The sequence below is a fragment of the Phycodurus eques genome, chromosome 1 (assembly GCF_024500275.1).
Source record: "Phycodurus eques isolate BA_2022a chromosome 1, UOR_Pequ_1.1, whole genome shotgun sequence".
Taxonomy (NCBI): Eukaryota; Metazoa; Chordata; class Actinopteri; order Syngnathiformes; family Syngnathidae; genus Phycodurus; species Phycodurus eques.
This window is the reverse complement of record NC_084525.1, coordinates 32158063-32171569: the sequence shown is the minus strand read 5'-3', so window position 1 is coordinate 32171569 and position 13507 is coordinate 32158063. Positions and strand designations below refer to the sequence as shown.

The 13507-nt window shown below is 39.4% G+C and overlaps 1 protein-coding gene across 3 annotated transcripts; it reads left to right on the top strand.

Annotated features, from left to right (window-relative positions):
• Positions 1 to 693: 693 nt before the first annotated feature.
• On the top strand, positions 694 to 12551 carry LOC133408916 (membrane cofactor protein-like). 3 transcript variants are annotated; one of them, XM_061688304.1, is made up of 12 exons: positions 694 to 928; positions 2713 to 2803; positions 2873 to 3061; positions 3157 to 3256; positions 3940 to 4016; positions 4100 to 4279; positions 4354 to 4533; positions 6260 to 6313; positions 6533 to 6580; positions 10381 to 10465; positions 11509 to 11569; positions 11778 to 12551. In XM_061688304.1, the coding sequence occupies exons 2-12, from the start codon at positions 2743 to 2745 to the stop codon at positions 11778 to 11780; spliced, it is 1038 nt and encodes a 345-aa protein (XP_061544288.1). In that variant the 5' UTR covers positions 694 to 928; positions 2713 to 2742; the 3' UTR covers positions 11781 to 12551. The 3 variants fall into 3 exon arrangements, with proteins under 3 accessions (XP_061544288.1, XP_061544296.1, XP_061544306.1); XM_061688312.1 differs by lacking the exon at positions 11509 to 11569 and having other exon boundaries at positions 696 to 928; XM_061688322.1 differs by lacking the exons at positions 10381 to 10465; positions 11509 to 11569 and having other exon boundaries at positions 696 to 928.
• The last annotated feature ends 956 nt before the right edge of the window (positions 12552 to 13507 follow it).

Sequence of the window (13507 nt, the reverse complement as noted above, 5' to 3'; positions counted from 1 at the left end):
TCAGTTCTTACACGCTCGTACTCGGCCTAATAACTACATTTTCGACCATATCACATGTGTAGTATTTGGAGGACAAGTTCGGAAAATGTTCGTGTAAAACTCGTGGCTGGATTTGTTGTCGCTACACATGTGTACCCCATAATAGCAATAATGACACTCGATTCTTCATTTCACTTACCGTCTACGATTTACTCATCCCAGGGTGACAAATGTGTAACAAATCACCATATATCAAACAAAATAGCCATCCATCCATTTCTACACCGCTTATCCTCACTAGGGTAGCGGGCGTGTGTGTGAACGTGAGCGTGAATGGTTGTTTGTTTATATGTGTGTTAGAAAATGTGTCTTACATGACGTAACAAGCATCATGTTTCTATTGATTTTTTTATAAATATTTTTGACAATTATTGCTTTTTGGTAATATTTGGTGATTTTTTTTAACAATTAATGCACACAGTTTAACCAAAATGCAAGATGTCAGCAAAATTTGACCTGTAGTTAGTAGTGGACTCCCTTGTCAACCACTACAGTAATCAGAATAAGAACAGGTGTTTTTTTTTTTTTTTTTTTTTTTTTAAGTGCGTTCACTAAAAGCCTCGGTCCTATAACTTGTAGACGCTCCCTGGCGAATATCAAGCGTTTCTCTCACTAGGTCAATTTCGTGCATTTAACAGAACAGGCGTCGCTCCTGTCTTTGTCTTCTGCTTTTATGATCAAGCACTCTGTCAATGCATATGGGAACTGTTGTATTTCTGCTGAATTAAGTGCCAGGGAATTTGTTGTGTGTAAATGACTGAGGCGACGTGTGACATCGGTTGAGTCACGTGGTGTTTATGGTTGCCACGCCTTTTCCCGTCAAACAACTTTGGCGTATAAATTCAGCGTCTTGAAAGGAGCTTTTCTTACCGGACCACTGACCTTTCGGGTGAGTTACAATACATTCTGACCACACTCTTTTTGTTGTTTGTTTCGTTTGTTGTTTGCATTGACCAAATATTCAACTAGTTATACCGACGCCGGACCAAATACGGCACTAAATATGGCGCCCACAAAAAAATTGAACGTTTGTTGATGTTTTGCTAGCTGACAGCTGCTAATGCGACCTTGAACTAAATTGGCAGTTCCGAAGATATATTGCCTACACCACGGAGTGATGTTCACTAGATGGAAGTAAACGTAGTTTTGATTACATTTTCCCTTATCGTTCACGAGCCATTTTAATCGGCCGGAAGTCAACGGTTAGAAGCTTCTAGCTAGCTATGAAACGCCAAGAAAATGAGGAAATCCTATGTTAATCGCTACCCAAGTCTGTCTTTAAGGTTAGCTAGTCTCTGCTTGCTAATATATGTACATGACGTAACAAGCATCATGTTTCTATTGATTTTTTTAAATGTAATATATATATGTAATATTGTCTTTATCGGACACGTCAACTTTAAATGGGCTTGTTGGTGTGTCTGTTTGAATTCACGCCTGAAGTGGACAAAGGTATTAATACGTCTTACACATTTCATTATTCGGTTAGATCATCTCGTTTTAAGTTTCTGAAGTAACCACGACCGAAACACAACGTTTACAGATTTTTAGTTTTTAAAGTTTTCAATTTCACCTGGGGTGTGTGGGAATTACCTTTTCATGTTCCATCATTAATTGTGACGTTTATTGTCGGGGTTGAACAATTACAAAAAAAATAATAATAATAATAATACAATTTATATTCCTCCCACTCCCCACATCAGTATTGCGATTTGCAATTTTTTTGCCAAGGTCTGCTTCCCATGTATTTTTTTTAACAAACACAAGCAATATATTAATCTGTTACAATAAACAATCAGATGAATTGTACATAAATGTTTGGGTTTTATAGGTTAGGCTTATAATAAAGGCAAATGAACCATCTTAATATGAAAGACATTTATCTACTTCAGTTAGTTGTTAACTTACTGTGAACACTTGAATAATGCGATACTGAACAAATCTGTGCTTTTATCACTTAAACTTTTCATGTTCCATGAAACAATATGAAAACGTGGACTGCACTGAAACGTATCTAGACACTATATAAATAAAGTAAATAAATAAAATATACCTACAAAAAATAAGGCCTACCGACTGACAGACATGCAGTTTTTGACAAATTGTGTCCTTTGATATTGGAAAATTGCATTCCACTACATTGTGATGTCGATTTAAATTTGGTTAATTGTTCAGCCGTAGTTAGGTGTGGAGGAAATTTAGAAGGCTGACCCGCACACCATCAAACGCTTTTGGAGCCTCGTAAGGAGTGACTTTCAGATTTTTCCCTGTCAGGCGTTGCCACAGCAAGTCACCCACATGATTTGCTTTGGCACAGTTTTTATGCCGAATACCCTTCCCGACGCAACCCACCCATTTTAATCCCAACATTGGATAACATGGATAAATGTACAACAATTTCCTACATGCACACACAGAGCTTGTAGCTGAAGGATTGGGGCAATTCATTAAAGGTCCCATGCCACATTTTTGTTTTTATTTTTATTTTGAATAATCTTTGTCCTTTTATTGGGTTTGCGAGATCATTTGTGTTGGAAATGCCGCTTTTCAAGCTGGTCCAAAATGCCTGGCAGATGAGCTGGCTGGATTTCTCATTAATATTTGGGGGGTTCCAGCAGAGAGAGTTTGGGAGCCACTGCCATACAGTATTATTATATTTATTTGTTTTACCAGATATGTGTCGTTACCTGGCCTGATCCAGTCATGGATGTCTCCTCCTTGTTTCTTTTACCATTCTATCTTGGCCTTGCCAAGATCGCTCAAGGTGAGTGACCGAGCGTTAGAAGACTGGTAATGTGAGCATTGTTCTCATGTTTTCTTTTTGTAATTACAGCTCAAGACTGTTCCAGACCCACTTTAGGTAACGACATGAACTTGAAGGGCGATGACATACTTCTAGACACATTTCGAGATGGGAGTAAAGCTCATGTTGAGTGTGCTGTGGGTTACGTGTGGGCTGGGGGGACTTCATCCATCACTTGTACAGCTGGTGTCTGGAGTCCTTTGACACTGCTATGCGAGAGTGAGCCTTTTTGTTTTATTTTACATGAATACTGTGTGATTTAGTGTTTTCTGATCCTGTACTAGTAACCAGCATCTAAATATTTTTTTTTTCAGGGACGAACTGTGGCTCTGCAGAAGAAGTGGCGAATGGATCTCTTGATTATTCAGAGGGGACTCTGTTTGGTGCTACAATATATATACGTTGCAAAATTGGGTAAGAAATATGCCAAGTCATTGCTAACTTGGCGGCTTATGTTGAGTTTTTGTCAGTTTGATTCCATTAAGGCATTATAATAGTTAGTTAAGTAATTCATCCTGTGATGGAAATTAAATACATTTTGAGAAAGTTTAGTCATTTTCCAGAGTGCTTTCCCACATAAACAACGCAGCAGCAGACCAGCAGCTACTGTCTGCAGAGGGATCTGCCATGTATTAGTCAGCTTTATTCTTTTAATTCTATGACTTTACTTTTTTTTTTTTTTTTTTTTTTTTTTTTTTTTTCTCTCCCCTCCCCCCCAAGTGTCGCCCCTTCTCATTTGTTTGATTATGCAAGGAGGCACTTATTATAAATAACTGGTGAAAGGAAGGAAGTCTTTACCATACCAGTCCCCAACCCCCATGTTTGCTTGTTCTCACTGTGCTTGTATGGGTTTCCTCCGGGTACTCCGGCTTCCTCCCAGACTCCAAAAACATACGTTTGGTTAATGAAAGACTATAAATCGAGGTGTGGGTGTTGAATGGTCTGTCTACTGTATATGTGCCATGTGATGGAAGACCAGTCCAGGGTGTACTGTGCTCAAAGTCTGCTGGAATAGGCTCCAGCTCACCGTGACCCTAATGACTTTTAATAGGTGGACATCTAACTTAATTCCAATTCATGTTTTCTTACTTTCTTAGTTTCATATTGGTTGGTGACTCTGAACGCATTTGTTTGGCGAGTGGGAAGTGGAAAGGCCACCCACCGTCATGTGAAGGTAGTTGACTTCAGTTGCTTGACTAATTATGACTGTGCCAATTACATTTAATAGTTGACCGACTTGACACTTTTCACTTGCAGTGGTGACCTGTGACCCTCCTCAGGAGTTGGCTAAAGGCTCTTTCAGCCCCATAAAGGAGAGCTATAACTATGAAGACGTTGTACAGTACACCTGTATCAAAGACCATGTCCTCAATGGATCCAAAGCAGTATCATGCTCCGCTGATCATCAATTCAAACCTGATGCTCCTGTTTGTATCGGTGAGTCTTTCCTTACCGCTCACACCCCCCTTTTCCCATATAATCAATAATCTGATTATTTCTTCTGTCTGCAGAGGTTAACTGTCAAGATCTCAAGATTCAAAACGCTGAGTTGCTTTCAGGTGCTCGACCCCCGTATGGGCATATGGCATCGGTGACATTTCAGTGCATGTCTGGATACAGGATGATTGGATCTCCCACCCTGACATGTGACATCAACAGTCACTGGTCACCAAAACCACTAACTTGTCAGCGTAAGTCATTTCGTGGCTCTATGGCATGAAAAGAATATCGCATTGAAGTGGAGGTTTTTACTCTGTTATAGATGTTATATATGCACATTTCTGTTAGCCCACCAGCATGTTTTTGGTAAATCCAGCTCAGTGTTTATGGTTGGATAGTTGCGCTGCAGCACTATCTGGGCCTTTATTGACACAAGAACCATGTTAAAAGATAATTAATTCATATTCCATACCGCTTATCCTCACTAGGGTTGCGGGTGGGCTGTAGCCTATCCCTGCTGACGCTGGGCGAGGGGTGGGGTACACCTTGAACTGGTCGCCAGCCAATTTCAGGGTACATAGAAAGGTGGGGTACACCTTGAACTGGTCGCCACCCAATCGCAGGGCACATAGGAACAAACAACCATTCACACCTTAGGACAATTTAGAGTCTTCAATTGATCTACCATGCATGTTTTTGGAATGTGGGAGGAAACCGGAGTACATGGAGAAAACCCACACCGGTACATGCAAACTCCACACGGGAGGCTGGATTTGAACCTGGGTCCTCAGAACTGTGAGGCAGACCTGGTAACCACTTGGGTCACCGTGCCACCCAAGATAATTTCAAACTAAAAATAGATATTGGATGCTTCTCTCGTAAACTAAGTATTTAAATTTTTCCAAATGATGGGAAAAAACAAAAGATGGCTGAGACACAGCCATCAAGCTCAATCATCGCATCTCCAAAACCATTACTTTTCAGGAAACCAAAAAACACCATGTTTGTTGAGCCATTAACATTGAATCGTTGAAAAGAGCAACCCATTTTCTTCAGTTTAAATTGGTCAGTAGTTTGTAAAAATTACAGACCTATGTGGGGACTCAGCAATAGTATACTTTCATGACTAAAAAAATGAAACTGACAGGATTTGAACATGAGGTTAGAGAGAGAGAGAGTATGAACAGAAATTTGGCAATAACAATAGGGTTTGTGGTTATTTTCGCATTCACTCATTTTAGAGACCCTTAAGTGAATTCAGAGATTCGTTTCTAAATACATGTTGAAGATAATTGCTGAAAACGTGCAAAGACTGAACTACAGTATGTAGTGCTCCGTTGTAGAGCAGGTGTTAAACTGTTTCCTGCCATTTCAGTGTTCCTGACCTTTTCGGGCATGGCTAAAATGGCACCCAGTGATGCACTTGGGCATTGGTCATGACCCCGCCCTTCGCCCCTATATAAGAACTCTTCGTTAGGATCAGTGGTTATCCGGCGCAATTGCAAGTTACTTAACCGTTATTATGAGGTCCAAGCTTGTTAGCTTGTGAGCTAGCACCTCTTATCGTGGTGTGAAAAGCTTGTGATGGCTAGGTGTCATAGAGTCCAGCCTAGTGGATATATTTTCGGGGCTCAAACGTATGATTGTGTAAGCCTAACCCTGAGAAAGATGCTCGAGTAGGAGTGGTAGCATAATTTTTTTTAATTCAATGGATGCACCCACAGCATTTGAGAGCAGAGACAATGACTTAATTTTTTTTCATGATTTTGAAGTGTGATATACTTTTTTTTCTTCTTCTTTCTCTCCCTGTTAACAAGCACTCTGTAGTATGTCAAATTTAAGACTTTATTATTTTACTTTACAGGGACTTTAACTGCTTTTGGCATTGGAGTCTAATATTTTGACAATTGTCACTATTTTTAATTCAGTAAGACTTTTAAAAAATGGCTGTAAAACCGTCTCTCTTTGCTTCTACAGGAATAGAAACCACTACTACGACCACAAAACCCAATGACAAAGAGACACCAAAAGGTATGTCTAAATATGGTACAAAAATTTAATACCGACATTTCTGTTGGCTGGACCAGATAATAGTAAGTAGTAATGAATGAAAACCTTTAAGTGGAGTAGAATAAGTTTCTGGTAAACTGCTGTTTTACATGTATCTCACACTGAGCTTTTTTTTTTTTTTTTTTTTTTTTTTTTTTTTTTTTTTTTCTTCTTCTTCTCTCCTTCTTCCTCTCCTTCCAGAAAATAGTGGGAACCATTTGGGAATGTCTGTGGGTATTGCTGTTGCAGGTGAGTGTCAAGTCAGTGTAACAACAAACATCACTATCTTCTGTTATTTCAACAAGGTTCTGTTATTTAAGACCTGTGAGGGCACAATATTTTCCCCCTTATGTCATTAAGGGACATATTCACCTGTGTGAATTACTCTGCAGAGGCTCTGCACTTCTCTGGCTGCGCAGATTCTCCCATGCACTTACTGTATGTCATTTAAGCACCCTCGTGCCAGCTACGCAGTCTGGGTGGAGCAGCCCTGTAATGTGGGTGTTGTCTGTCAAATCTGGACTGTCTGTTGACCTTGCTTTCTCCACACATGGGAGGCTGTAGTAAGTACAGCGCCCTGTGAAGTTGAAACATCATATGGCATGTGAAGTTTGGAGGCAGGTACAATATACGCCATATTATGTGGAAAAAGACTCTAAAAGCTATTAAATGTATTCAAACTGCCACTGTCATGGCATTTTATATATTTAATAATATATATTATAAATAAAATATATTTTTATTTTATTTGTTTAAACCACCGACATTCATTCCCCAAACCACTTACCCTCACTAGGGTCGCAGGGGTACTGGAGCCTATCCCAGGTGACTCTGGGTGAGAGGCGGGATACACCTTGAACTAGTCACTAGCCAATCACAGGGCACATATAAACAAACAACCAATCGCACCCACATTTACACCTATGGGAAATTTAGTTTTCAGTTAGCCTACCATCCATGTTTTTGGGATGTGGGAGGAAACCGGAGTGCCCAGAGAAAACCCACGTAGGCACACGGAGAACATGCGCAAACTCCACACAGGCGGGGCCGGATTTGAACCCAGGTCCTCAGAACTGTGAGGCAAATGTGGTAACCATTCTTTTACTGTTCCACTACACCGACATTCAGTTAAAGGTTATTAGATGAGTGAATTTGTGACAAAAGGACACAAAATATGGGACGGCAGTATGTCAAAGGATTGTCAATTGGCATTTCTACAGATGTTAATTAAATGAGCCTGATCATTGGTGATGTTTTTATTTTATATTATTATTTTTTATTTTATTTTATTTTACATTTTAAAATGTGAGCACTGCTGCATATGAAAAGTGCTTAATTTGCAGCAGTGCCCGCAACCTAGTCAGCCAGCCACCAGGCGGTGACCTCATGGTTAAGGCGTCATTAAGCTCTGGGACTGCGCTCTGGTGCCAATTTTACAATAAAAGCCTAAAATGGCATTGATGTCGAATGTAGTACTATATATGAAGCTTTTATTTTGAAGTTGGACCTCTCAGCACATTGGCAGAGAGTTGGCATATCACAGTACGACACTTATTTTCAATTGTTCCAGCGGCTGCTTTTTGGCATCAACTTTTCGGCTGGCCTAAGCCACAATGGAAAAAAACCCCTGGAGTAGAGAGAGACATCACAACTGCTCTTTGCAGTTTGTGACCATGCACTACTGACCAATTGTCAAGTACAACAGAAACGTGCCCTTCCTTGACAATTCACTATATTGTCGACAGAGATTTTCAAATGAAGTCTGTGCTTACAGCCTGTTATTGCCTTCTATGCATAAAATGTATTTTTTGTCCTTTTTAAGTTGCAATTCATTATAGCACTTTTATTCAGTTAGCGCTTGCTAAAGTAGATATTTTGGGGTACATTTGTTTTTTTAAATTATATCATTCTAATTTAAGAAAATTAATTTGGAGAGTGTGTGTGTGTGTGTGTGTGTGTGTCCGTCCGTCCTTGCCAACATCTAAATAATGTACAGTTGACAAATTTATTCCTGACTCTTCTTCAGCGTTTACAAGCCTTAACAGTGCATTACTATAAGGTATATTGCACTGGAAATGTTTTTGGCTACCGGTAACTTAATGGTTATTCCAACAAAATATCCTTCAAAAAATGTTAGATTTTGTGTCCCTGAGAACCATTCATTCCCTAAAATGGAAAGTGTTAGCTTGATATAGTACTTTATACAGTTGCAAGTACTGCATGTGAACCTTTTTGGAATCACCATGATTTCTGTGTAAATTTGGTCATAAAATGTCATCTGATCTTCATCGAAGTTAAAACAATAAACAGTCTGCTTAAACTCATACCACAAGAACAATTGTTTTTATTGGACACATCATTTAAACATTCAGTGCAGGGTAGAAAAGTGTGTGACCCCGTAAGCTAATTACTTCTCCTTGAGGTAGTCTGATGCCTGAATGTTCCACAGTGCTGGCAAACTATTGTGTGGACAGATTAACTTTTTTTAAATTTATTTATTTATATATTTTTTTAGAAGGAACACTCATCACTGTCTGTGAAGAAAAAGACAGCACACCATCATCCAAATCTCATTTTAGCTGTTATGTCGGACAGGGCATCAGCGTTTGGGGCTGCTTGCTTCCTCATAGCCTGGATGCATTGGGTCTCATTCACTAACTGGCCAGATTTGTGCTTTCATCCTGCATGCACACGTTTGATTCACAAATCTGTGATTTATCAATATGTTCGTACAGTGGAACATTGATAAAATGGACCCCCGATATAACTGCTATTGGATAAAACGGACCGTCGGGACTGAACAGTGTTTCCATTCCTCACTTAAACTGCCGTTGACAAAGTATGTTAGTTCTAGACTTGGCTACTGTTGTTTTACTGGCAGAGAATAGGACTGATGTATTTCCTGGTCACAGATGTACAAAAAAAAAAATAATGGATCCAATTCCAAAAGATGTGCCTACGTGGCACCCATGTTGAATGTGGGGCATTAACTTGTTGCCCATGTCATGATGGATGTATCTATTGTTCTATTGCACATAGACTTGCAGCGAAGAGAGTGCGCGGTATGGTGATATTGTTAACTCTAAGGAATACAAACAAGTCTCTGGTGTCCAGAACATGCTATTTTTGGTACAGTATCAGTTTTTGTTGTCAAGACATTCGCCTTTGGCAACAGATTTGGAATTTGGGACACTAATTCCTCACGGCTCATGAAAGCGACCCGCCTATGATGAGTACTGCACGTCAACAATGTCACCATCACCAAGCACACCGGTGATTAGTTTGCATAAAATGTAAAACTTTCTAACATTTTATTTACAGTAACTTGTTACTGTACCTGGGCATCTGCAATTGGCTGGCGACCAGTTCAGTGTGTACCCTGCCTCTCGCCCAAAGATAGCTGTGGTGGGTTCCAGCATGCCTGTGACCCTAATGAGGATAAGTGGTACAGAAAATGGATGGATGTACTGAGCATTTTGGGCCACAAAAAAAATCTTTCACAACAATTTTGTACTGTCTAGTAATATGGGTGTGTATGGCCTATATCGGACGACTCAACCAAAAGTAAATCCGCTGAATGACTTCAAAAGAAAATATGCTTTTTGAGTGGCCTAGTCAGATGACTAAACTTCAGAAAATGTTTGTTTAGGGTTATTGCAGCCAAAAGGGCCTCAATCACTTACTAAATGAAAAGTTCACATACTTTTCCATTCTGCACTGTGATTAAGTTCTGTAAAAACTGTTTGTGTTTTAGTATTTTAAACCAATCTTTTATGACCCTATTTATGCGGAAATCCAGGTACAGTTATTCTCAAGGGTTCACATACTTTTATTTTTTCTTGCAATTGTATATTTGTGTACAGTATACATGTAACCCTGGGAGAAATATTCACGTTTGTAATTCCAATTTGACATACCGTATACTGTCCATACTATATTCCTTTTCATTCATATAATGTGGGTATTATTTTCAATTCAAACTATGTATATATTTTATTAGTTGGCTTGATCTTTTAGTCAAACCTGTTTGTTTTCTTACTGCTCATCAGTCATCATTGGACTAGCGCTCATCTTATTCGCTGGATGCTATTACTTTGGAGGCCTTGCATTCATCAACAAAAAGAACATAAATGGGTAAACTGTTCTTTTGTACAAATATGCTGACTAACACTTTCAGTGTCTCTGTTCTTTTAACAGAAGGCTTTTCATTTCACAGTGCTTTTTATTTTATATTGCTGCTATGTTAGGTGATGGTTTAAACTTTGCATGTTGGTGTTGTGTGCCTCTCTTTATGGTCATAAATGGCACTAGGAACTGGGGGAATTCGACCCACTCAGATTCATAATAACCCCAATCTGATCCATCCGTCAATGTTCCTAGACTAATTTATGTTGCCGTGTGCATTGAGAGCCTGCGTTTGTTCGATATAGGACTAATGGTGTGTTCTAATTGTGCGTTTGTAAGACTGGGAAGCGCTGGTCGCACTCTGCTTTGGGGTCAAATTTTTGAGCCGCAAGTTCCCCCTTTCAGTGTAAATGGAACAAACCATGTTGAGTAGCTAGTCTACGGTAATAAACTGAATTGGCTCTTACCTGAAGTAGGCAGAATGTAAATGAAGCTTTTTTTTAGGCTGTAGGGGAATGTTAAGTAAAATAAGAGATTGGAAAACACGATCCTGGTCTACGGGTAATTCCTGATAACAGTCACAAAATCACTATGCACTTATGATGGTGTTGTAATTCAAAGACAATGCCATTTTATGTAAGCCTGAAATTTGCGTTTGCGATCCGAATCTCAGGCATGTGGTCGATACTTAGAAGATATGTCTGCAAGCATTTCACAATGTTGAGGCAGAAATATTGCTGTCCTCAATGAAATTTTGAAAGTTGTCAGTCATAACTTTCAAATATTTACATGATCCCTAACTATGAATCATTAAGGAATCTGGTAAAAGGTGTTTTGTCTCAGGGTTTCTGTTAGTGTTTTCGAGCACCTCAACATATTTCACTCACTCCTAACTGGTGATAGTAAGGATGACACCTTTTCTGTATTTGCAGTCTATCTTTTGGCTTTGTTTCTCTGGGAGTCCTTTTTTTTTTTTCTAAAATAATTCTAGCTTCTTTTCTGCCTGCTCATAAATTTTACATCTGTGTTGACTGGTCATTACTGGATTGCAGCTATCGGAAAGGCCGCTCCAACGATGAGGCTGCCAAAGAGGGGGAGGGGGTGGTGCTCTCGGTAAGATGCTAGGTGCAGAGAGCTTAATTCCAAAAAAATGTGCTGCTCATCCCCAAACTGCAGTTGCATTTATTGGCCATGATGCATCATCATCATTCTTTGAGATGTTTTTCCACATTGGTTTGCTTTAAAAATGTACTAGTTTGTGCACTGTTTTTCACATGTTCTAATTTATGTGAATTTCTCCCCCCTTTCCCCCACCCCACAGTGAGCGCAGGAGTCCTGCTGGCACAACAATGCTATAGATGTGAAGAGAACTGGTTCTGATGTGTGTGTCGAATGGACGTCACAGTGTGTCTTGTAACGGATCAACAAGACGTACATTTGACACTATGCTTGAGTTGTGGGATTTGTCAGCGCTATGGTTGCATTAGTAGTATTATTTTTTTTTAAATCCTTACAGATTTTCTTCACTTCACTTGCAAATCAGTAATTTACTATGTGCTTACAATTTTCCACTTATACTCTGAAATGCAGCTGGTAAATCATTGGTATATTTCCACAATAAGTACAATTTGATTTGAAGGGGTCTGAAGCAATGAGCGCTTCCTTCAGGCCTGTCAGATTTTCCCCAATTGTCCCAATGGGATCTCTGAGGAAGATGTGTTCTTTATACCTTCATGCACTTCCAAGTGTTTTAGCTTGTGGCAAATATGTATTTATTTTTTACTGCCAAAGACTTGCATTGTTATAAACCCATTTGTTTTGAGCAGCCAAAAGAGGCTTTGCTGCGGACCTGCATTGTCTTACTATTGAAGGAAAAGCAGTTTTACGAGAAGAGACTCAATGTATTCTGAATCGTCACCATTTGACAGTTCACTATTAATACTTAGTTTAACATGCCCCCTATTTGCTTAAAAATCTGCTTTTATAGATTTAAGAAGCTAAATCATGAAATAAAACATCTTAGTCTCATCTCGTCTCTGGTGTTCTGATTTTAATCTGGCTGCAGTAAATCATGAAATAAAGCATCTTAGTCTCATCTCGTCTCTGGTGTTCTGATTTTAATCTGGCTGCAGTGACTGTTGTGTGGTTTTTATAACTACATCTTTTGTGTGCTCCACACACTCATGGAGAGACACTTTGTTGCAGATGAATCGTTAAAATATTCAGCTGAGTGAAACAGCAAACACTGCTTTGATTACTGTTGACACACAATCCCAAACTAACAAGCCTTTATTCCAGTATTCACTGAAAAAGCACAAATGCCATGAGTGAAGACATCAAATGAAGATTGCCATGAGTGAAGACCTCAAATGAAGATATAAGTATGCTGTAGGTTCGAAGTAAATATAGGTGGTAATTTGGTGTTTTAAATAAACCTATTGCGTAACGCGCAGCTACCTGAAACTGCATACATACCCAAACCTTTGGTGGTTTCCGGGGTTCTTGCAAACTATGTACAGGACGAACATGAAGCCATTTTCCTGGTTTAGCTACCACAGCGCCACCTTGTGGGGGTAATGTTAACTGCACAGTTAATGAGATCAGTTTAATGGTGCAATGTCTGTGTAGTTTTAACCAGACTCCATATGTCACTTGTAACTCTGCCATTTACACATTATTTCAAGTTTTTAATAGTAGTAGCAGACCTTTTTTTAAATGAACATGAACGCATCCACAGTTTTCACTGAAGATGATTGTTTTGCATGTCATCTACTGCAGAGATGGAAGGAGTCAACTTGGGCTGAATCACTTTCACCAGTTGTTGATTTTTCCAATGGTTCAAGGTGAGATGAGATCTGTCCTTCACTGTAACCGATTTCAAATGGTGCTAGAAAAAAAAAAACCACTCTGAGCGCCAGAAGAAATCGGTCAACCTTGGAGAAAGGACAAAGGGCTCAGGCTGCCAAAACGTCACTGGCCACTTGTAGCTGACTGAGTGGAACTTCTACTGCCAGTTGACTCACCTCCCGCCCCAAGAACACTGATTTCAAA